Genomic DNA, 25,579 nt, shown 5'->3' on the forward strand with positions numbered 1-25,579 from the left:
CAGGTCCCAAAATGTGGTCCTGAAGATCCTTGAGATCCTTTCAGGGGGTCCAAGACGTCAAAACTATTTTCATAATAATATTTATATGTTATTTGCCTAGTGAAATATTCCTTTCCCAATTCATCTGTCTATATGAGGCTAGAATTTCTTCATATACTTTAATCAAAACAATATGTCACAAAAGACTGAATGCCAAAGCACATAAAAGAATCTAGCTGTCTTCTATTAAGCCAGATACTAAAAAGATTTGCAGAAATATGTAAAACAGTGACATTTTTTTGTTTTGGAAAATATTATTTTTCAGAAAAATATATTATTTACATTAACACATAAGGGGGTTATTAATGTTTTAAAATAAATTAATAAGTATTCTTTAAATTTTATCAGTTTTAATTTCTTTCTTTTTTTTTTTAGTGAGGCAATTGGGGTTAAGTGACTTGCCCAGGGTCACACAGCTAGTAAGTGTTAAGTGTCTGAGGCCAGATTTGAACTCAGGTACTCCTGAATCCAGGGCTGGTGCTTTATCCACTGTGCCATCTAGCTGCCCCTATCAGTTTTAATTTCTAAAACAATAAATATCAGTAGATACAACTTACATGAACAAAAGCTGTTTGGGAGCCTCAGTAAATTTTTTTTTTAAGTGAGGCAATTGCAGTTAAGTGACTTGCCCAGGGTCACACAGCTAGTAAGTGTTAAGTGTCTGAGGCCGGATTTGAACTCGGGTACTCCCGACTCCGGGGCCAGTGCTATACCCACTGCGCCACCTAGCTGCCCCTCTCAGTAATTTTTAAAGTGTAAAGGGATGGGTCCTGAATCTAAAAAGTTCGAGACTTCCTGTTCTAACATTGACTTAAATCATGTATTTACATCATATTTATAATGATTTTTCACTACAAAACTATCTGAAATTTCCTTTATCATCAATATTTTATTCCCTTATGTCCTCCACATTAGCATTTATGCTTTTGTTCAATATATTTCAATCCCCAGAGTGTTTCATGGCCAAATTACTTTGGGAAATTCATTGATATAGTCTAATTCATTTTCATCTTTGGTTGGATATTTTATTTTCCCAACTTGGCCTAATATAGTTAAGTTAGAAGACAAGTGTTTTGTAAACTTTAAAGGAGAGCTTTTTTTCTTTAAATCATAAAAGTATTTTTTTTATTTTCTAGTTACATGTAGAGATAATTTTCAACATTTATTTTTTATAAGATTTCTAGTTCAAAATTTTTCTTTCCCCCTTCCCCAAGACAGCAAGCAATCTGATATAGGTTATATATGTACAATCACATTAAACATATTTCTGCATTAGTCATGCTGTGAAAGAAGAATCAGAACAAAAGGGGAAAACCTCAAAAAAGGAAAACAAAAAATGTAGAAATAGTATGGTTTAATCTGCATCTAGATTCCACAGTTCTTTTTTCTGGATTTGGAGAACATTTTCCATCATGAGTCCTTTGGAACTATCTTGAATGATTGTATTGCTGAGAAGAGTCAAATCTATCACAGTTGATCAAACACAATGTTGTTGGTACTATGTACAATGTTCAAGGAGAGCTATTATTAACATTTCATCACTTAGAGGAGGTACTCAAAATCCCTAAGGAGATGCTTTCAGTTTAACACATGTAAAGTTTTGTGTTACTTTAAGATTAAAGAGGGTTTTTTTTTTTCTTTTTCTTAATTGTATCCCCAATACATTACACACTGCCTGGAACATAGTAGGAGCTTAATAAATGTTTATTGTATTAGAAGTTGTTTAAAAATATGATAGATCCTAATATTGCAAATTCTATTATGAAAGGGCATGTTAGGTTTCTTTACCAGTTAGGTCTCTCCTGTTTGCCCTGTTCTCTTCTCTTTGGGATAGAAGTAGGAGCCAGAAGCAGCCTACTCTATAACGTTGTTCATTATAGATCCAGTTTTCTATCATTTGCAAGAATTGTTGAAAAAAATAACACAGAAGAGTTGGAAAATAACAGTAAATGCAAGCATCATTTAACTCAGCTTTCATAACCTCAGTTGAGAAACTCTAAGCTTGTTTAATTTGACTTCCAAATAATTTAATTTCGTGCGGGAAAAGAAATAATCCAGTCAACTTTAAACTCTAAACCATTTCAATACCTCCAGGTTCTTTCCTGATCATTATTTATGTGCGTGTAGGTTTTTACTGGGCAGCTAGGTGGCACAGCAGATAGAGTACTGGGTGTGGATTCAGGAAGAATCATCTACCCTGTTCAAATTTGGCCTCAGATACTTCCTAGGTGTGTGACCCTGGGCTAGTCACTTAACTTGGTTTTTCTTAGTTTTCTCATCTGTAAAATGAGTTGGAGAAGGAAGTGGCTTTTACTGAGTTGTCATCAATGGTGGGGTGGGGTTTTGGGGTTTTGGGGTTTTTTTTGCTAGAACACTTCTTTTTTTTTGTTTTTTGTTTTTTGCAGGGCAATGGGGGTTAAGTAACTTGCCCAGGGTCATACAGCTAGTAAGTGTCAAGTGTCTGAGGCCGGATTTGAACTCAGGGAGTCCTGAATCCAGGGCCGGTGCTTTATCCACCGCGCCACCTAGCCGTCCCCCAAGAACATTTCTTGTACATACTTCCATGGATCCCTAAAGCCCACATACTTGCCCTTTTTAGAAGTCTTAACTTGTTCTGTTGTGTTCATTTAACATGGCCCTCCCCCAGATGTGGTCTGTTTGGGCTAGTTTCAGTTTTTCACTATTATAAATAGCACTACTGTGAATATCTTGATTTGGAACACTTGCCCATATTTTTGATTTTTGTGTGGCATTTCCCCAAAATTACACAATAAAAAATCATTCAGTTTTTTGGTCCTTAAAACAAAATTGCTAAATTGCTTTCCAAAAAAACTCCAAACATTTTATAATCCTACCAAAACAGTCTTTAAGTGTTCCTTTTATCCCCACAGTTTTATCATCAGTACTTTGAGCCTTTTGAAGCAATTTTCCCTCAGTAATAATTTTAGAAACCAGGCCTTTTGTGTCTTCAGTCATAATAATTCTTAAATATTTAGGAATCTGTCATTTCACCAGTGTGAGTATTCTCTCCCTCCACCAACAAATATAACTTCTGTAACTCAGTAGGTGGTCTTTGAGTGTCATTATGGCAAAAAAAAAAATCATCATCCTGCAAATAGCTCATTGATAAACTCCTCCAACTTTAGGTAAGCTAGACCTTGGATGTGTTTCTACATGTATCAGTGATTCTCTGGCCCCTATTGTCTGAGGGCCAGGTATGTTACATTTACCCTTTCCCTGGGACTCCCTGGTACCCTTAAGAATGTTGGAGAGTATCTAGATTCTGCCACTGGCTCAAGCCCCACCGCTAATTTTTTCCTCCATTATAAAGGTCTAAGGAACCTGGTTGCATTTAAGTCAGTTTAGCTTTTACAAAGAATTTTCTTCAGAGGTATAGCAAAAACAAGCATCTCCCCCCTAATGTGGGAGGGGGGCATAATCCCTCCCTAAATTCCTTTGGTCTTGGATGGGGGGACAATTAGTTTCACGGTTTAACTTAGTTCCTGCATACTATTGTCCAACCAAGTTCCAAGGGCAAAGCCCTCTTGGGCTTGCACCCCAGCACCCTGGTTTCTCAGGGCTTCTCTCCTGGGCAAGCATCAACATTTGGCCTGAAACCCTTGCTCCAAGGTTGTCATAGCTCAACTTCCTGGATTGCTAAGATCTAAGATAGTAAGAGAATATGAAAAAGACAACCTAAACAGACCAAGACTCCAGGCCTTTTTCTTGGGGTCACAAGGCCTAAGGGGTTGGAGGGTAGGGTAAAGAGGTGACCCTTCCCTCCACCCAGCCTTGTGCATGGTGCCTATACTTGTGGGTGAACAAGACCTTCATCAGTGAACACCACTAGAGAGTGAATGGCTGCCCCAGTCTGATAGTTTTTTAATATTCAGCATGTCTAGGCTACATGGTCAATGGAAAGAGGTTGTTCCTACCCACCCACCCACAACTTAGGATGTTTTCTCCCAGAAGCTGGTCCCTGGCATCTGCCACAAGGATGCTTCCATCTTAAGTTATCTGGGCATGCACCAAAGCTGAATTACACACACAACAGAAATGTATTTGAGTAGAGCAGGGAAAGAGCAAGAAATAGCATTGTTTCCTTTTGAAGAACTTAGGGAGTATATTCCAAGAAACAGTGGATAATATCATTCAAAGGAGATTTAAAAATGATTGGGTGAACTTCACCCAATCAACTTGATAAGCTTACAAGGCTTCAAGCATTTGAGGTATCTGATTAACACTTCCCCAATACCCACTAGTGGCTTGATAAGAGGTTAGGTGGTGGGGCAGCTAGGTGGCGCAGTGGATAAAGCACCAGCTTTGGATTCAGGAGGACCTGAATTAAAATCTGACCTCTGACACTTGATACTTACTAGGTGTGTGACCCTGGGCAAGTCACTTAACCCTCATTGCCCCACAAAAAGAGAGAGAGAGAGAGAGGGAGGGAGGGAGGGAGGGAAAGAGGTTAGGTGGTGGCTTCTGATAGAGCTTTGGTGACTTGAGCATTCCACAAGTTGATTGGTGGGCTGGGACTCTTAATTTTACCACTCAGAAAATGCAGAAGATACAGTCTGTTTCCCTTTTAGGAGAAATCCAGCCAACAGCACTATGAGTTTGGGAAGGATTATGTAGGAACTTGTTGGGGAGGTAGGGCTTCATTAAAATGTGAGGATGTTGTCTAATTAGTTCCTTCCAAAGAAAACTATTTTGAGTGCTTCATCTATTTCCTGCATTTGTGTACAGGTTTCTATGAGAGCAACTGCACATGTTGGCTAGGAAGAGAGTGTGTCAGATAAAGGGAACCATGCCCTCTATGCTGGTCTGTGGAAGAAAGTAGCAGACTGGTATAGACTAGGACTGCTGTTAGCCATACTAAAGCCTCACATAGTGAAATGTGAGGGTCAGTGAGTGGGAGAGCTCCATTTTCTGTATCTCTTTGTTGCTGACCCCTGGAGAATATGTAATGTTAGAAGACACCACCAATATTTTGGTGAATGAGTTCGATGGCAGGATGCAAGCTGAGACCTAGGTATCAACAAGAGGGAAATGGCAAGGGGGGGAGAGGGGACCTGGGAATTGCCATTGACTTGTCAGTTGAGAAACTGGTGTCTGTAATAAAAATGAAATTGAGGAGAGGGAGTCAAACCAAAGCAGAAGAAATATAATTGGAGAAGGGAGAAGGAATGGCTCAGGATTCAGAGGCAGAGGGAGAAGGAAGGTGGGAATGCTCTGTTTTCATGGGTGGGTTAGCCACTGACTTCAGGAACCTTTTAGAGAAAGTAGAAACAATATGAAGGGGAATAACTTGGGTCAAGTCTTTAGGTGGGAGGGGTCACCAGTATGGAGTGAATAGTTATGAGGCCTTCTGTTTTGTTTCCCTGTAGGCTGCCAAAAGACATGAGACCCTGACGAGCCTGAACTTAGAAAAGAAAGCTCGTTTGAGAAAGGAAGCGGAAGAAGCCTTGGAGCCCAAAACTGATTAGAGTTACAGACATTGATTGAAGTGGTTAGATGAGTATTTAACACTCAGCAACAGCAGTGTGGCAGGAATGTGCTTCCCTGGTAGAAGCTGTGGTGCGGGGAAACAGTCACATAAAAGTATGACTTGTACCAATGCCCTTTTGCTGGGTTCTGTAGCAGCATCAATAAACTATCGTAGCACAAGAGTTTGTCTGGTTTTTCACCACTGATCAGTTTGACCTAAACACAGCCCCTGACCACTTGAAAAACCAGGACAATAAAAGTGGTGTGATTTAGCTCAAATACTCACTGTTCAGAGTTCTGGAGGAGTTCTCATTTATTTCCACACAGTTAAAGTGTTTTGTTCAAGGGCACAGGTATTGTTTTTCTTTCACATCCAGTAAAAATATATTACAATTTTTCATGGAAAATCTGTGTGGCTCACTGTGTTTATATGCCACTTTTCTAAGTACTCAGCAACATAGCCCAGAGGGAGCTAGATGAGGACCACCTAAGGGTCCTGTCACAAAAGTAATGATAAAAATATTTCACAACTCACTTAGCTTTTTGCACAGTCAAAACAGGAGTCGGGCATGCTACCTAATCACAGGAAGTGCTATCTGTCTTGTACCCAAGGTGCTTAAGGATCCTAAAAGTTATAGAAGAGTGAGGAATAAGCCAGCAGGAAAGGCAGGGCCTTAGGCCTGTGATGATGTGACAGCAGAATTTGCAGAGACCTCGTAGTCAATGACCAATTCCCACTCAACATCATCCTGCAGAGAGTCTGCCACAGAGATACAAGCACCACAGAGAAATTTTCCTAACATCAGCATAATATAGGAGCTTTCTCCTATCAATTTCTGGATCCAGAAGGACATAGCTAGTAGATAGGCTCCAAGGAAAGCATGGCTGAAACGAAGTCTTCTCTCTATTGGTGAGCTGCAGCTTGTTCCCCACTACTCCGTAACTTCCTGGACCATCAAACAGCTCGCATACAAGGTACATACCGCTTCGGGGGTTTAAGTTACATGCCTAACTGAATCTTGTTTCTTTGTGCAAAAAATAAATCAGTTGTGAAATGTTTTCATAATTACCTTATGGTTTAAATAAATGGCTTAACAGAAGCTTTTTCGTGTAGAAGTTGACGTAAGGTACAATTATCTATTAAACATGGGTATGTATAGTTTCTATTTTGAACATTTGATATTTTTCCTCACAAAGATTACAACTGACACCAGAAATTATTTTGTGTTACTGTTTTAGAACTGATAGATATTAGTTAAGATTATACCTGATATACCAATAGCATCACAGATGCATGTTATTTTCCATTCAGTCCTGTTTATTTTTTATCTAAATGTAATTTGACTTTGATTTCTTGCTATACTAAATATGAGTTATTTTACCTTTGGCACTCAAATTTTACTGGTACTACATATATATATATATATACATATATATATATATGTATATGTATATATATATACACACATATATATATATATATTTAGATTAGAATGTTGCTCTCTTAAAAGATAAGAAAATATTTCTTGATAGAAGTCTACCATTTAAAGTTCTTGAATAACATCTTTTCCTGGGCAATACATCCATTTCTTGAAATAAATTTATTCTTTAAAGTTCATAAGGTGGTATTTTTTGGTTTTGTGTCTGTTATACATCACTCCCTCTCTAATAATAAGGTGGAATTACTTAGAATTAAAGAATGTTAAGATTCTGATAGCTGTATTCTGCTGCCTGATGCAGCAGGCCTGAGGAAGACTGCCTGATAGGCCCAGGAACCTACCCATTCTCCTTAGAGGTAGAGCTCCCTTTTTATCTATCCCTCCATCTCCATACCCAGTGTCATCTATGTTCCAGAATGATGTAGACTATTCACTAAATGTTTTATAAAGTTCCTCTTGTGACCAATTGCTTCTGCATGATATAACATTCCTCTGAGTACCAACATCATTCTCATGGTCAAGAACCTGTAGTGCCCAACTGTTCAATTAAATTTAAATTTGGCCTAGCATTCATATCATTTGGCTCCACCCACCTCCACTCCCACTAATCCAAATACATCATTCCTGCTGTTCTCTTTGTAAACTACTTCCTGTACATCTCGTATCTATTTACTGTGTTCACCTCTCTGTCTTTATATATCTCACTGTTTTCTACACTTTTAAGCATTTATTAAATACTTACTATTCCAGTCACTATGCTAAGTGCTAGAAATACAAAGAAATGCTGCTCCTATTCTCAAAGAGGTCACAGTCTAATGAGAGAGAGGTTAAAAAAACAACAAGCTATGTTCAAGATATATTACAGAATACATGAAAGAGAATCCCAGAGAAGTTAGTAGTAGCTGGGCAGAGGGGGCTGGAACCAGAAAAGGCCTCCTACAGAAGATCAGAGCTGAGCCAAGTCTTAAAGGAGACCTAACAGTTGGAAGTAAGGAGTCAAAGCATTTGAGGCATGGGGGTAGCCAATGCAAAGGCAGAAATATGGGAAATAAAATGTTTTGCTTAAAGAACTGTAAGAAGCTCAATGTAGCAGGAACATAGATTGTATGCAGGAGAGTAAAATGTAAGAAAACTGGAAAGAAGCAGCTTGCAATGAACTTTAAATTCCTAATAGAAGACTTCTGGGTTATGTGATCAACAAAATGAAGCACTAGACATCTCTTAAACTTCCAAAGTAGGAATTATATGCATGAGAGAAAACAATCTCACTTGTCTCCAGAGTCTGACAGTGGTGTTCAACTCAAATAGAAATCGGGGCCCACTAGACCATTCATAAGGATCCCAGCAGGCCACATATTGACTTAGAAATTACATATTAATGTTGATGTTCTATTGTGGTTTTTTTTTATTTCGTTAAATATTTCTCAGTTACATTTTAATTTGGTCTGAGTGCACTCTGAGAGCATTGTGACCACGTGTTTGATGTCTCTGGTCTAAGACACTAAAAAAAAGAAAATTAATGAGGTAACAATTCTATGAACCAACAGTAGACGGCTAATCTCTAACATGATCCATCCTTCAGCAACCCTTCACTCTCCTGCCAAAATACTGCCACAGCTGAACCTGCTGATTCATGAGTTTGCAACAGAATTCAACTTGAATCCACAGCTGCAAACCAAACATCACCAAAAAAAAAAGAATAAGTGATTGGGAATGTAAATATTCAGAACAATCAGGAAGAAAAATAAGAGTTAATGTTTAAAACGGGAACTATTAGATAAGCAAGACATTGACTTCAAAAAGCAGACTGCTTAGCAACAACATAAGCATTATATGTGTCCTAGAACACAACAGGCCAAAAATCAGAACATCATAATACAAGAATACTGCCCAGAATTTCTAAACATAGGGGCAGCTAGGTGGCGTAGTGGATTAAGCACCAGCCCTGGATTCAAGAGGACCTGAGTTCAAATCTGACCTCAGACACTTGACTAGCTGTGTGACCCTGGGCAAGTCACTTAACCTTCACTGCCCTGAAAAAAACAAAAACAAAATTTTCTCATCCATCCATTCTGCCTGGGAAAGTCTTCACGTGCTTGGGGGAACCCCTCCCCACCAACTCACCAACACCTTTGAGACCTGTTAGTTACCTTCAACCTGGTTTAGCCACTCTGCTGAGATGGTTTAGGAGGGAGTGACTGCTGGACATGCTACAGCTTCTTGGAGCCACAGATGAGAAATGAGTGCCAGGTAGACACCAAAGGTGGATAGGCAGCCCTGACACCAGAGATGCTAGTCCTCCTTCAACACCCCATAGAGTTGGAATAGCATTGGAATAGACTCTTGGAATAGAATCATGTTGAAAGATATGGGGGAGAGGGAAACATGCCATTCTGGAGATTTCTCCAGGCTAGAAATTCTTGTTTATAGAATAATGTTAAATTAAATAAAATTGTTTCTGGCAGACTTCTGCATGAAACAGAGTACAATGTTAATATTTTTCCTTCATTCTCTTATTTTTAAAATATTTTCAATATTTTTTCCTACGGGGGTGGGAGTCCTACAACCGTTTACATCCTACCAATCTTCTACAGTGAATAACCCCTGCCTTCTCCACTTGTTCTGAACACTGCTAGAGGAAGCCAACCACCTTCCAGCTGAAGTCACTACAAGCTTGTGTTATCTAACCTCAGCTGGGCCTTCACCGCTGCATGGTGAAAAGTTATTCTTACTTGCTTAGAAGCCAATTTAGTTTAAATAGTCTAAAATGAGCCTTGCTTGTGACTTTGATGCAAGTGAGACAAACCTCAGTCCTCTCCCCCTCTTCCTTTTCCACAGATTATACCCTCTCCAACCCAAGATAATGACAGATATTAAAGCCAGCTGAATATAAATGACCCTTACTTCACCTTCAAGTTTAAACCCTTGTTTCAGTATGTTTTATGACAGAACGATGAAAATCCAGATGTGGTGGGAAAATCTGAATCTAATAGATATTTATTTAGACCCCTCCCCACATGTATATTTTCTTTTTGTTCATGTACTGGACGGGTTGTGGGGAGAGGGGAGGCAAGAAAGGAATAAGCATTTCTGTGGCAAAAACTATATGCCAGACACTGTGCTAAAAACTTTACAAATACTACCTCATTTGATTCTCACAACAACCATGCCAGGTAGGTTCCCAGGGTCACACAACTAATAAGTTTTCAATTAAGTACTTTCTATCCCTCCTAATGCCCCCCTTCTTTTGTAACAAATATGCATGATCAGGCAAAACGTTCACACATTGCCGATATCAAAAAATATATGCCTCATTCTACAAATTGAGTATATTACCTCTCTGTCAAGAGGTAGGTAACATTCTTCATTATTTTTTGTCTGGAATCATAGTGGATCACTGAACTGACCAGAGATCTTTTGCTCCTTTTCATAGTGCTGTTATTATTGTATAAGTAGTTCTCTGGTTCTGTTCACTTTACTCTGAACAGTTTATACAAGTCTTCTCAGGTTTCTCTAAAACCAACTCTTTCCTCATTTCTTGCAGTACAGTTGTATTCATTACATTCATTTATTCAACCATTTCCTAATTGATTGATGCCCATCCCCTTAGTTTCAGTACTTGGCCATCACAAAAAAAAGGGCTGGTGTAAATGAATGAATGAATAGATAAATAAATAAATACATAAATAAATGAATGAATAAATAAATGGATGGATGGATGGACAAATAGATGGATAAATGAATGAGTAGATAGATGAATGAATAAATAAATGAGTGAGTGAATAAGCAAGCAAATAGATGAATAGATAAGTAAATAAATGTGTTTTGTTTGTTGTTTGGTTGTTTGGTTTGGTTTTTGGTGTGGTTTTTTTGCGGGGCAATGAGGGTTAAGTGACTTGCCCAGGGTCACACAGCTAGTATGTGTCAAGTATCTAAGGCTAGATTTGAACTCAGGTCCTCCTGAATCTAAGGCCAGTGCTTTATCCACTGTGCCACCTAGCTGCCCCCAATATGTATATTTTTTTATCCAAATGAGTCCTTTTGTTCTCTTTGACTTCTTTGAGGTATAGGATTAGTAATAGTATCATGGGGTTAAAGAGTATGTTTAGTTTGTTAACTTTTTAGGTAGTTTGTTTTCCACAATGGTTGTACCAATCCACACAGCTCCACCAACAGTGTTTTTGTTTTCCCTCGACATCACCAACATTTGTTCTTTTTCTTTTTTGTTAATTTTGCTTATCTGATGGATCTGAGATATAACCTCATATTTGTTTTAATTTTCATTTCTGTAATTATTAGTGAGTTGGAGAATTTTTTCATTTGGCTATTGATATGTTGCATGTTATCTTGAGAACTGGTTGTTCATATCCTTTGATCATTTATCAATTGGAGAATGGCTCCTATTAGTATAAATTTGGATCAGTTCCTTCTTTATCTTGGAAATGAAGCCTTTATCAAAGAAATTTGCAGCAAAGATTTTTTTCTTCAGTTAACTGTTTCCCTTCTAATCTTAGCCATATTGTTTTTGATTGTGCAAAAAATTATAAACTTTATATAATCTAAATTGTCCATTTCATCTTGTGTGACCCTCTTTATCATTTGTTTTGTCATTAATTCTTTCCCTATCCACAGATCTGAAAAACAATTTCTACCTCGTCCCATTAATTTTTTTATTCTGTCAGACTTTATGACTAAGTCATATATTGGTGCTTTCCTTGATAAATGATATAATTTCTGCCACATTGATTTCCCGTGTTCCTAGCACTTTTTGTCAAATAAACCCAAAGACCCCAGTTAGGTAGAGTCTTTGGGTTTATCAAACACTAGGCTATTCGGGTTATTTGCTTCTGTATGCTGTGCACTTAATCTTTTCCACTGATTGACCTGTTTTTTAAACCAGTACCAAATTGCCTTGAGGACAGCTGCTTTGTAGTATAGTTTGAGATCTGATACTGCTAGTCTTCCTTCCTATTTTTTTCTTTCCATTATTTCCCTTGAGATTCTTGACCTTTTGTTCCTCCAGATGAATTTCACTATAATTTTTCCTAGCTCTATAATCTGGTTTTTGCTTGATTTGTCTTCCCTATCTTTCCTTTCTCCCTTTTACTTTTTCTCCCCTTCCTTCTTATCCTTTCTTCTTTCCCCTCTCTCTTTTCCTCTCCCAGTCTTTCTGTTGAATTGCTTATTCTCCATGGCTAAAAAAATTGGTCCCGTCATCTCCACCTTGTCATCTCCTCAAACTGTTATATCTTTCCTCTTTCACTGCTTAACCCCTAAGGAGAATTATCTCACTCACTGCCAGACTACTGCTTCCTGAATTCCTTGCTTGTTATTCAGTCATTTCAGTCATGACCCCATTTGCAGTTTTCTTGGCAGAGATACTGGAGTGGTTTGCCATTTCCTTCTCCAGCTCATTTTACACATAAGGAAACTGAGGCAAACAGGGTTAAGTGGCTTCCCCAGGGTCACACAGCTAGTGAGTGTCTGAGGCTGGATTTGAACTCAAGATGAATCTTCCTGACTCCAGGCCTGGTGCTTTATCTACTGTGCCACCTAGCTGCAGTCTGGTCATTTACCACACCCCAGGACTGAAGCTATAGGTTACCAACAATTTCTTACCTGCTAAATTTAATGGCCTTTTCTCTGTCCTTACTTTCCTTCACTCCTTTGCAGCTTTTGATGCTTATCAGTCACTCCTTCCATGACCCTGTTCTCTTCTGGTTTGTCTAGTCTCTGGCTGAACACTTTACAGCAAAGGTATTTCAAATTTGAGTCCCATGCTGCCCAGAATAAATAAAAATACAACACAACATAGATAATGTTAATTTGTGGTTTTCTAAGTTAATATGTAGCCAGCAGAGATCCATTTCTATTTGAATTTGACACCACTGTCTACAATCTACTTTGCTGGATCATCACCCCTCTACTGCCTCATGAGTTGGGTGTTCTATAAAGTTTTATCCTTGGCCCCGTTCTCTCTCTACTTTTTCTTGGCGATCTCTTTAGTAACCATGTGTTCAAGTACGAACTTTTTATGGATGATTCCCAAACTTTTATTTTTATATCCAGCAATAGCTACTGTCCTGAACTCCTGTCATGCACTGTCAAATACCTGATGGATTTTACTCCTAGAATCTTCCATTAGAATCTCAAATTCAACGGGGCAGCTAGATGGCGCAGTGGATAGAGCACAGGCCCTGGAGTCAGGAGTACCTGAGTTCAAATCCTGCCTCAGGCACTTAACTTACTAGCTATGTGACCCTAGGCAAGTCACTTAACCCCAACTGCCTCACTAAAAAAAAAAAAAAAAAAAAAAAGGCATCTCAAATTCAGCATATGAAGCACAGGATTCCTAACTTCCTCCAAACCTCACCTTCCTCTAAAATTACCTACTTCTGTCAAGGGCACTACTGCTCTCCCAGTGGCCAAAATTTATAACTTTGGAGTTATTCTTGAGTTTTTCCTTTCTCTCATCTCCCTGCTCCAATCTCCATATTCTGATCTTTTGCCAAGTCTTGATTTTATCTACATAACATGTCACATCTTTCTCTTGCTTTTCTCCACTCACAGTTTCTGATTTAGAGATACATTCCCTTTTCATTTCCCCCTCTTTCCAATATTTTTATTTTCCTTCAGGTTTGCCATGTCCTCCATGAACCCTCTCCCTTATTCATACCACTCCACTCCTACTGGTAGGTCTTTCTTCTGCCATGAGGTCCTTTTATTCTCACAATAGAATATAAGTTTCCTGAAGGCAAGGACTGATTCATTTTTGGTTTTTGTATTTCCCTGGAACCTGGAATACTTTAAGCACATTATTAAGCACATACTTTGTGCTTAATAAATTTTTGGTGAATTTGCATTAACAAGAGGAAAAATATCCTTCAGATAGCAAGAAGAAAGACACCACTTGTCAAAAAAGTCTCATGAGATTTTTCTATAAGACTCATTAATTATGAGAGAATTAGAGCAGGGAACATTAGATATCAAATTTCAAAACATGGCCCTAAGACCTAGAATTAGTTTTCTAACAAGCCTAATGGGGGCAGCTAGATGGCGCAGTGGTAAAGCCCCGGCCCTGGATTCAGGAGTACCTGAGTTCAAATCCGGCCTCAGACACTTGACACTTACTAGCTGTGTGACCCTGGGCAAGTCACTTAACCCTCATTGCTCTGCAAGAAACAAACAACAACAAAAAAAAAAAACAAGCCTAATAGTTCTATGTCAAACTATTGAGACTTATTGGTTGATGCCTTAAATAATACATGGATAAAAATAAAACAGAAGAATCTGACAGTGAGATGAATAACTAAAGATCTGGTGATTTAGGATCATAGTTGCATTTCAAATATGTCTAATGAATAGCAATTTATTAAATTATTGAATGATAAAAATGGGCTTGGGGGAAAAGCTGAAAAATATAAAGTATTATATTTATCATATTACATTATATTATATTTTATATTACATATATCCATTCATATTCATCACTGATAGGGCAGCAACTTGGCACAGTAAAGTGCCAGGCCTGGAGTCAGGAAGACTCATCTTCTCAAGTTCAAATCTATCTTGATAGGTAGACTTACAGCCAAAGGGGTTTCAAATTTGAGTCTCATGCTGCCCAGAATAAATAAAAATACAACACAACATGGATAATGTTAATTTGAGGTTTTCTAAGTTAATATGTAGCCAGCAAAGATCATTTCTATTTGTATTTGACAGCATCTTTGCCAAGAAAACTATAAATGGGCTCATAAAGATTTGGACACAACTAAAACCAACTGAACAACAACAAATATTCAAATTAGGATAGATTGTTAAACAAGCATGACAAAAAACAAAAGACAAGTAAGTTGGAATGCTGGTGATCCCAGGGCAAAACTATTTTTACTGTTAGGGAGGGTGGAGAGTTGAATCTTAAGGATATTTATAGTGCTAATAGCATAAATTTTGGAATTATATTTAATGATCTTTCAATTGTTTAATAATAGAAATAAAATAAATGTGTTATTACCTTATGACCAATCAAAACAAAAATAGATTGGAACCTAGCCCTTTAAGGATTTGTAAAGCAGATTACATATTTCTTCTCATTTGATCCTTATAACATTAGGAGATAGGTACTGTCATTATCCCCATTTTATAGGTGAGGAAACTTAGGTAGAAAGAGGTTAAATGACATGCTCAGAGTCATACAACTAGTAAGTGTCCAAGGCAGGATTTGAACACTGACATCAGGTCCAGTGATCTATTCACTTAGCAGACGATTACTACCCCATGAAAAGAAAAAGGATCACATGATGGATTAAAAAAATATAATCAATATGTTGTCTATAGGAAGTGTCTGATACAAAAGAATATATAAAGATTTAAAGTGGAAAAAGCAGCTTAAAATTTATCAGGCTATGTGTAACTAGTTAAAGAAGATTGGGAGTTGCTTTAATAATATCTAAAAATTCAAATATTCAAGTTAAAATGTATTAATAGAAACAAGGAAATTATACTATCTTAAAGGTACCTTTGAAAATGAAATCACAATGACTTTGAATACATAGATACCAAATAGCATAGAAATTACATATGTGAAGGAATAGTTTCAGTGTTAATAGAAGAAATTGATGGAAAATTATATTATTTCAAGTCCTGCTATCAGTATGATAAATTTTGAACAAAAGGATAAATCGGAAAAAAAAAACCTTTTAGACTTGAAAAGGGTGCTGGACAAACTGGATTTAATATATATGTATATATGGAAATAACTTAATGGAATATGCAAGGAATATGCATTTTTCCCAAGTGCACATGGAATGTTCACAAAAATTGATCATGCCCTTAGATCACTCCTAAGTACATTTAGAAGACTGAAGTTTTAAATTCTACATTTATAGACCCACAGCACAGTAAAACCAGAAGTAAACAGTAGCATCATCAAAATTTATAAGGTTACATAGGAATCATAAAATAATTTATTAAACAATGCATAAAGAATAAATTTTAAAACAGTAATAAATTACCTCATCACTAATGACAACACAAATGAAAGACTATTTAGCAAAATTTATGGGCTGCAGCCACTGAAGCAAATTTATAGCTGCCTTTTACAAGAGAAAAGAAGAAATAATAAGCAAGACTGCATTTAAGGAAACTAGAAAAAGGACCTAAATATATTAAATGAAAACAAAAAGGAAATTATTATGACAAGGTAAAAATGATTAAAATGGTAAAATAAAGGACATTTGAAATAAGTAAAACCACAGCTAAGTATTTTAAAAGAACAATAAAAATGACAATTAGCAAAGTTAATTTTAAAAGGACAGAACAATTTTAAAATAAAAATGAAAAAGACTAAATAAAATACAGAAGAAATTAGAAAAAGTATCAGATTATTATGAACATAATGGTAATACATTTGAAAATTTTTAAGACTGAGTATCTACAGAAACAAAATATTCAAAATATCAAATGGGAAATGAATAAGCTAAATAGATCAATTTCAAAGGAAGAAATTAGATAGGCCATTAATAAATTGCCCTGTAAAAAAGCACCACAATCAATTGACTTTATAAGCAAACTATTCTAAACCTTTATAGAACATGTAATCTCTATATTACATAGATTATTTCTAAATAGAGAAGAATATGGTATGCTACACAATTCTTGCCATTTGGAAAATATAATTTGATTCCCCAATCGATTAAAGGTAAACTTGAGAAAGAAGTACAGACTAATCACATGAATGACAATTGATGCAAAAATATTTAAAATTATATTGACAAATAGGATATAGCAATATATGTGCATATATATATGTATAAATTCACTATGGCAATGTAGTATTTATACCAGGAATGCAAGGATGGTTGCAAAGGTAATAAAGCATTTCAACAAAAATCATTACAATTTTATCAATGGATGCAAAAAAGGCCTTTGATAAGAAATAATATATATATATTAAAATGTGGTATAAGAATAAAAGGATTTTCCTTTATGTAATTATTACATTATATAATAATGTAATTCCAAAAGTATTTGAAATTAAGAGCTAAAATTAAATGCAATGGAGAAAAGACTCATTTCCACTGTATGAGACATAGAGCAGTTTTGTTCACAGTCATTACTACTATTTCACATATAGTTTTAGACATTGAGACTAATAAGATATGAAAAATGAACAGGATTAAGAAACAGTAACTAACCCTGAATCTAAAACATCTATTTTCAGTTGACATGATTGTCTATTTAGAAGAAGATGAAGATGAAGAACAAGAAAAAGAAGAACAAGATGATGGTGGTGGTGGTGGTGGTGGTGGTGATAAAAGCTAGCATTTACGTAGCACTTTAAAGTTTGCAAAGCACTTTACAATATCTCATTTGATCCTCACAACAACTCTAAGAAGTAAGTGCTGTTATGATTTCCGTTTTACAGATGAGGAAACTGAAGCACACAGAGGTTAAATGCTTCAGCCAGGGGGTCACACAGCTAGAAAGTGGCTTCAGAGGGAGTTGAATTCATATCATCCTGATTCCAAGACTACTGCTCTAACTGAGGAGCATTTGACTTTAGCAAGGTAGCAGAATATAAGACAAACCCCTAAATGATTGACATTTCTTTATATCACTACCAAAAATCAAGAAAAAATATGAAACAAATGGGAAAAAAATTAAGAATGTAACAATGTAAGTAGATAAAAATGTAAAAAAAAAAAGCATTTGGACACCAAAGAAACAGAAATATTTGTTTCCAAAAGGAAACAGAATAGATAGAAAAAAACATCTGTGGTAAATACATCTGATAAAAATCTGACATTCATAAAAAGATGGATATACATTTGTAAAAGTAATATCCATTTCCTAATTGACACATGATCAAAAGACATGAATAATTTTCAGAGGAAACAATATTTGTAAAATCATTCAAATTCCCTAAATCAGAAAAATTCACATATAAGATTGACAAACATGTTGAAAATTATAAAATTTAATGTCAATGGGACTATGGAAAAGGAGTTTTATTCTACAAGATTTAGAGCCTTAGAGTTCATTTAGTGTCTCTTCGTTTTACAGATGAGGAAACAGGCCTCTCAAGAGATTAAATGATTTGGCCAAAATCACACAGTAATGTAATAACTAATAGAGCTAGAATTTAAGTCTATGTATCTTAATAAATGAATTACAGGGGGCAGCTAGGTGGCACAGTGGATAAAGCCCTGACCCTGGATTCAGGAGGACCTGAGTTCAAATCCGGCCTTAGACACTTGACACTAGCTGTGTGACCCTGGGCAAGTCACTTAACCCCCATTGCCTGATAATAAATAAAAATAAATTAATTTTTTAAAAAATGAATTACAAACAATAGTTACCATAAACATAACTAATTAAGAGACATGAGGTGGTGGTAGATTCAGCACCAACCTAGGAATCAGGAAGACGTTGGGTTCCTTTTACTTTCTCAGCATTGTTAGAGAGAATGTTTTCATCAAGAGTCAGTCAGCTATCCAGTCACTAAATATTTATTATGTGGCAGGCAGCTGTGCTAATCAGTAGTCCCTGTCCTCCAGGAGTTCACAATCTAACAACACACAAGAAAGAAACTTAAAAAAAAAAAAAGGTGAGGGATGAAGGACATTGGTTCAGGGGCATGACAGAGAAATCCAAAAGCAGTAAAACTGGTGGATAATGATATGACTGTCCTGGGCACCCCCTCTTTAAGAAGGTTTGGAGCTCATGGCTCCTCCCTCTAATCAAAGGGTCCTATCAGAGATGTGAGTACCAAGGCCAATTGGATCTTGCAGGATGATGAGCTTTCCCAATGATGAGGTTTCTGGGGCATGACAGTATGATGGGGAAGTCCAATGACATCCAAAACAGAATATTTGAGAGGTGAGATTTTACAAAGTTCTTGGCTTGGAGGCTGGCACTCTATCCATTATGACATGCTACATCTCTAACTTTGATAAATGTATGGGAAAATGAACTTGCAGCAAATTCAATGCTCTCAAAGTCAAAAAACAAAATTAATTTTCGATCCTTTATGGTCATGAGAACAAGTATGGGGAAAAACAATATTGGAAAACAGCATATTTAGGGCTAATGTTTTGTAGATTAAAATAGCATGGCTATGGGGTAGCTAGGTGGCACAGTGGATAGAGCACCAGCCCTGGATTCAGGAGGACCTGAGTTCAAATCCAGCCTCAGACACTTGAAACTTACTAGCTGTGTGACCTTGGGCAAGTCACTTAACCCTAACTGCCTCACTAAAACAAAACAAAACAAAACAAAAAACAATAATAATAAATAGCATGGCTATGCCAAAAATTAGTTGCTAAAATCTAGATTGTGGAATTTTTTAAACTTACCTAGTTAGTGTGGAAGTTTTCCCCTCAGGATTTAATTTTCTGATCTCTGTGACTATAAAATAGGTTGGTAGGAAACATGTATTTTGTTCCAAAATATAAGCTATAGCCTGTCTTACCTCTACTAATGAAATCACAGGTCTAGTCCAAAAAAGAACAAAATAAAATTTGCTTTGTAACTATTGACATTTAGATAAATGAATTTCTAGCCATTAAGTGTGGTAACTCGCATCCTGCCAAGTCTATCAGGATTCTTTATCTATTCATTCTCATTCACTCTCCTCTCCTTTGGTTGTCATTAGCATGATAGTACATTAGTCCTGCTCTTCTGGCTCAGCTTTTTTCATTTTGCATGATTTCAGAAAGATCTTTCCAGATTTCCTTATATTTCTCATTCTTGTTTATCTCAATTGCGTTAGAGTATTTTATTACATTGATAACTACTGTTTAATTCTTCTCTTATTGGACATTGAGCTTGTTTCTAGTTTTTTTGTGATTATAAATAATGTTGCCATGAAAATCATTGAATAGGAACTTCTTTGATATCCATTATACATTTAGAACATATTCTCAACTATGAAATTGTTGGTCCAAAGTGTATGATTATTTTTGTTCCTTCTGTTGAAACATTGTTTTCCAGAATTCTAGGAGTTTGTAATCTTACCAGTAATGAAGGAATTCACAAGCACAGGTTCATTAGTTTTCCAATCTGATGGACATGAAGTGATACTCCAAAATTGTTTTAATTTACATCTGTTTATTGTTTTTGCACTTTTCTCCCGTGATTATTAACATGCTTTTTTTTTTTCCTTTAAGAATTACTTATTTTTATCCTTTGAATATTTATTCATTGAGGCTCAGGGTTGCCTTTATTAATTTTAACAGTATATATTTTAGATGTCAAATTTTTTATCTGTTACATACATTTATTATATTTTTCCAATCTGTTATTTTTCTCTTTATTATAAACTTATTTTATTGTGATCAAATATTTCTCTTTTCTTTTTAATTATTCCTTGTATTTGTTTAAAAGAAAGTCATCTCCATTTCTATAACTTAGATAAATACATTATTCCATTTTATGAATCATCTCGTAGGGGTTTTTTAATGTTTAAATTGATCATTCAGCTTGAATCCAGGCCTCCCGATTCCAAATTCTGAATGCTTTCTCTTATGTCCTCCTGGAAAATTATAAATTGGTGCAATCTATTTGGAGTGAATCTGGTAATATATAAGATTACAAAACTAATTATACATCTTATCTCATCTCTTTTCTAGGCCTACAGCATAAATATATTATTACAAAGGATCAATCTGTCTAAAATATTTTAGCTGCTTTATTTATAATAGTGAAAAATTGAAAATAATCTACAAAACCAAAGGTTAGAGGGAAAACTATATAATGGAACATTATTGAGCTACAAAAAATATGAAATATGGAAATATGTAAGGACATGTGAAGTAACAGAATGAAAACAAAGACAGCTACAAATTTTCTGAATACACAGGTGGACCACAAGCATCCCCATCTCTCCCTTTTCATTAATCTCTTCCTATATATTAGTTCTTTCCCTATGGCCTACAAACAAGCCCAGGTCTCCACCATCCTAAGAAGATCCTCTTCAAGACTTCCCCTTCGAATTTTCATTTTATAGATCTCATTTCTCAAATTCCTAGGAAAAGGAATGCCTATATTCGTGGCTTCCACAACTGGTATCTCTAGTGCCTAGCACAGTGCCTGGCGCTTAATAGGACCTTACCAAATGTTTGCTGATTCTCCTTCCTTTTCTGTAACCTAATTAATCCTTTGTAATCTGGCTTCTGATTCTATCATTCAACTGAAATTGGCTTATCCAAAGTTACCAGTGATCTCTCATGTTTGTTTCTTAATGATCTTCATCCCTCATTTCTCTGCAGGATTTGAGTTAAACCACCCTGTCCTCCAATATACTTTCCTACCTCTCTATTTTGTTGACGCTGTTCTCTCTTGGTTCCTCTACCTAATTGCTCCTTCTCAGGCTCTTTTCTTGGCCCACCATCTATATTCCACCCCATAAGTGAGAGTGTGCCCCAAGGCTCGGTCCTGGATCCTCACCCTCTCTTGGTGACTTCATCAGTAACTGTGGGCTGAATCACCATCTCTATATTGATGACTCCGATCCTAGTCTGTCTCTCTCTTTGGAGTTCCAGTTGTGTATTAATAGACTTTTGAACATTTCAAACTGCATGCCCCACAGGCATCTCAAATCCAACACCATGACACAGATAGGTGGTGAAGTAACTAGAGTGCTGGACCTGGAGTCAGGAAGATGAGCTCAAATCCAACTTCAGCGGCTTACCAGTTGTGTGACCATGGACAGTCACTTAACTTTTGTCTGGCTCAGTTTCCTCACGTGTAAATTGAGGATAATAATAGCACCTACTTGCCAGGGTTGTGGTGAGGAACAAATGAGATAACATATTTGTAAAGTGCTTTGTAAACCTTAAGTAACTGTATGAATGCTAGCTATTGTCATCATTATTACTTCTCTGTCTAGGGTGTTGCTATACTTTCAGCCACCAAGGTTTGCATCCTTGGTGTCATCCTCAACTGTTTTTCACTTACTCATCTAGTAAGCAATCAGTTGCAAAATCTCTTCTTTCTTTATAGCATTTCTGTAATCTTTCTCGCATAGCCCACAACCCTACTTCAGGTCCTCATTACCTCTCACTTGGATCATTGCAAATGCCTCCTAACTGGTTCCCGTGCCTCGTTTCTCCCTACTCTAATCCATCCTTCACACAGCTAACTGCAAAGCTGATTTTTCTAGAGTGCAGGTATAATTGACCCTGCTGTTTCCCTAGTCAATAAATGCCAATGGTTCCCTATTACCTGATTTAAAGTCCTTGACATCTGCTTGCATGCAACTTTTCCAGCCTCATTACACATTATTCCACTTGTGTATACTACTGCCAGGTTGCCCTTGCTATCCATTACCCACCCCATCGCCCATCTTTTATGCCTTTGCACTGGCTGTCCTTCGTGCTTCGAATATCCTTCCTCTTCACCTCTACCTTTAAGAATTTTGGCTTTCTGCAAGGTTCAACATAAGCACAATCTTCTGATTTCCCAAGCTGCTGGTGCTTTCCTTCTTAATTATCTTGTATTTGTATCTACATATTTAAATACGTATGTACCAACATATGTATTGTCTCCCTTTAGTAGATTGTAAGCTCCTTGAGAACAGGACTTTTGCTTTTGTCTTTGTAACCTTGTACATAGCGGGCAATTAATACATGGATGTTGATTGACTGAAGAGAAAATAGCCAAGAAATTACTCCTAATAATTTTTAAAGATATATTTTATTTTATTAAGATGTAAAAAGTTCCGATTCTATGGTTTATTTGGAATGTCATTCTTCATTTTGACTATAGGACTGTTTGTTGAGACTATCACAAAAAATAGTGGTCTGCCAGCAAGTCCCAAGGCTTGCTGCTGTGTCCATGGCATACCTACCCTGGTTAAATACCAGATCCTTGAGGTACTGAAGTAATTTTCTTGGCACCCTTAACCAGAGATAGCAGCAGTCCAAAGAAGAACCCTGGACTTAGACTCACTCAAGGTTCAAATCCTGCCTCTGAATTACTAAATGTATCACTGTGGGTGAATCACTGCACCTCACACACAGTGCCTCCGGCAGCTCCCTAGAACTTCAGTACTCAGCTATGAATGAGGGTAATAACCTCATTGCGGAGGAAATCAGAGACCCTTCCACAGCTACACATGGCAACGACTCGACTTTCTGCTCACATTTACAGTGACATTGCTGTTTGTCAAGGAACAGCAGGAGCCAGCTTCCAGGTGAGTCTGCCTTATAACGTGCTCGTGGCATCCTTGCAAAAGAAAACAAAATAGTAATAGTGGCTCTTGTCCAATTCATTACACAATCATAGCTAGGCATTAGGTTTAGAGAGAGAAGGGAACACAGGATCAAATGAAACAAATGGAGGACCTGAGCAACTGACCCACTAGAAGAACATTCGAATGGCAGTGGGAAGCCGAGTGGCCAGAGCCAAAAGAAGGCTGTTTACAGAATTGTTGTGGACAGACCCCGGGTGACCCTGGCCAAGAGCATCAGGTGGTTGTAGGAAGTTTCAAACTTGTGCTGAAGGAGGTAGATCTGAATGAAAGCAGGCTGAGGCTCCTACTTCTCCAAGAACCCATGGAACTACTAAGAAAACAACTCACCCTAAACCTGGGAGTAGAATTAGACGGTGAAGCTAGAGTGGGGTCCTTCTGGAGAAAAGGAGAATAATAGGGTGCCTCTAGGAGATAGTTAAATTGCACCGTGCCACATAACATGTTATGTATTATTTGCTTCATCTATATATTGCCCGAGACTGCCTCACAATTAGTATACGTCATTTATGCACCTGGAACCTCTTGCAGCAGACACAGAAGGGAGAGGAACTTCTGGGGGGATGTTAAAGGGTGAATTCTATGAAAAATTCTTTGTCCATTATTCAGGTGATGGCAGTAAATGGCATGGCAGGGAAGGGCCCTGGCTAGAGGACCTTTGTTCATCCTATTTTGCTTAAATGTTATTTCATGTGTCAATACACTAGGACTGAACTTGATCAAACATAGAAGAGCATGTGATTATAGTTCAGCAGCACAGACCAAGACCTGGAATAGATCTCAACTGTCATTCTACAGATAAAGAAACTAAGGCCCAGAAGGGCTGAGCCAGTATTTAAATGTAGGTCTTCATTTTTCAAATCCAGTGCTCCATGTTGATGTGTCAGTAGCAGCAAGTTGTACCCGGAACTTGTCCTCCCTGCCCCCATTCCCCAACTACCTTCCACTACCGCAGGGAGTGTGCCACTGTGGCCACTAGTGTTCTATCACTGACTTCTCTACTTAGTAACTTAGTCAGTTACTGTTCCTCTTCATGAGAAAAAAATCCTATTTCCCACCCCACCAACCCCCATTTTATCATTCCCAAACTCATTTTACATCTTAAATGTTAACCTTTGGAAAACCATGAAGAAATATTGTCAAGAATTTTGGCGGGTAAGTCACTTATAGGTTATGGGAGTGATAGCTTAACAGAAACTTCTAACTTTTTAGAATAATAATGGCCTGATGGGCAGGATTCATATGAATTTTCAGCATTGCAAGAAAATAAGGGTAATTGAGTCGAAATGCATCTAGTTATCACTTATTGGGATTGTTATTTGTTTTGATCTGCAGCTGTGATTCCATGGTATACATTAATTCCCTCATATATATCAGGAACATATGGTCTAGGAAGAATTTCTTAGGGCACCAACAGGTTAAGTAATTTACCCATGGTCAGACAGTAATATGTATCAATGCCATGACTTTGAGGTTTTCCTGATACCCAAAGTCAGCCTTCTTCTATCCCTTCCACTGAGTTGCCTCTAATAAATGAACCACTGACAATTCTGTTTTTGGAGGTCCCGTAGTTCTCTGACAAACCTGTACTTGTAGTCTCATTACTGTTATGTTCAAATGTGGGGGGAAAGAGGAGAAGATATTTATTCAACAATGCTTACTCGATTGAACTGGAGAGGTCTCAAAACTGAATCTAGAAAATACTCATAACATGTTCTAGCAGCAGGAAATGATCTGTCCAACTAGGTTGGATACAAAATATATTGGACTGGAAATAATCAGAATGCAACCATCTTTCCCCCATATATTCTTTACTATAAAGGCAAAACTATAGGCCCTTGGCACTGATGAAGCTCTCAAGAGGTTATTCCCCTGCTTCCAGTTGAAAAGGTTTTCCTGACATTCCTCCAAAGTGTTTAAATATTGTAAATATTATAGATCAGTACAGACTGGAATAAAGCATTACACTGGCCTGCTTTTTCCTAGGTATGTCACTCCTAACACAATTTAGGAATAAGTATTTCATGTATCCCCTCCTTATGCCTGACTGTCATAGCCTTTTATGTGCAAAGCAGGATGCAGACCTCAGATCAAGCACAACACATCACATACCCAAACTTCACAGGCCTAGGAACAACTCAAATATAGTTAATGTTGAGAACTATTGTGAGTTGAGCTAACCAATGATAGGAAATGTAATCTAGATAATACCATGAAAGACATATTGATACATGACCTGACTGAGGATGTTTGAAGAAAACACAATATGGTCCATTTCCATCATTTACTGTATAAAACTGGGGAATGTGTTCAAGGCTTGCTTGCTCTTGCTGTTGGGAGGCTAATGATCCCAGGGAATCTC

The 25,579-nt window shown here is 37.1% G+C and overlaps 1 protein-coding gene across 1 annotated transcript in view; it reads left to right on the forward strand.

Annotated features, from left to right (window-relative positions):
* Window positions 1–5,706, forward strand: part of FAM162A (family with sequence similarity 162 member A) — a 41,607-nt gene extending 35,901 nt beyond the window's left edge. Inside the window, exon 5 of the mRNA XM_043997192.1 lies at window positions 5,427–5,706. Within this exon, the coding sequence (XP_043853127.1) occupies window positions 5,427–5,525 (99 nt within the window). The 3' untranslated portion in view covers window positions 5,526–5,706. The remainder of the gene's footprint in view (window positions 1–5,426) is intronic.
* Window positions 5,707–25,579: the final 19,873 nt, after the last annotated feature.

The sequence above is a fragment of the Dromiciops gliroides genome, chromosome 3 (assembly GCF_019393635.1).
Source record: "Dromiciops gliroides isolate mDroGli1 chromosome 3, mDroGli1.pri, whole genome shotgun sequence".
NCBI lineage: Eukaryota > Metazoa > Chordata > Mammalia > Microbiotheria > Microbiotheriidae > Dromiciops > Dromiciops gliroides.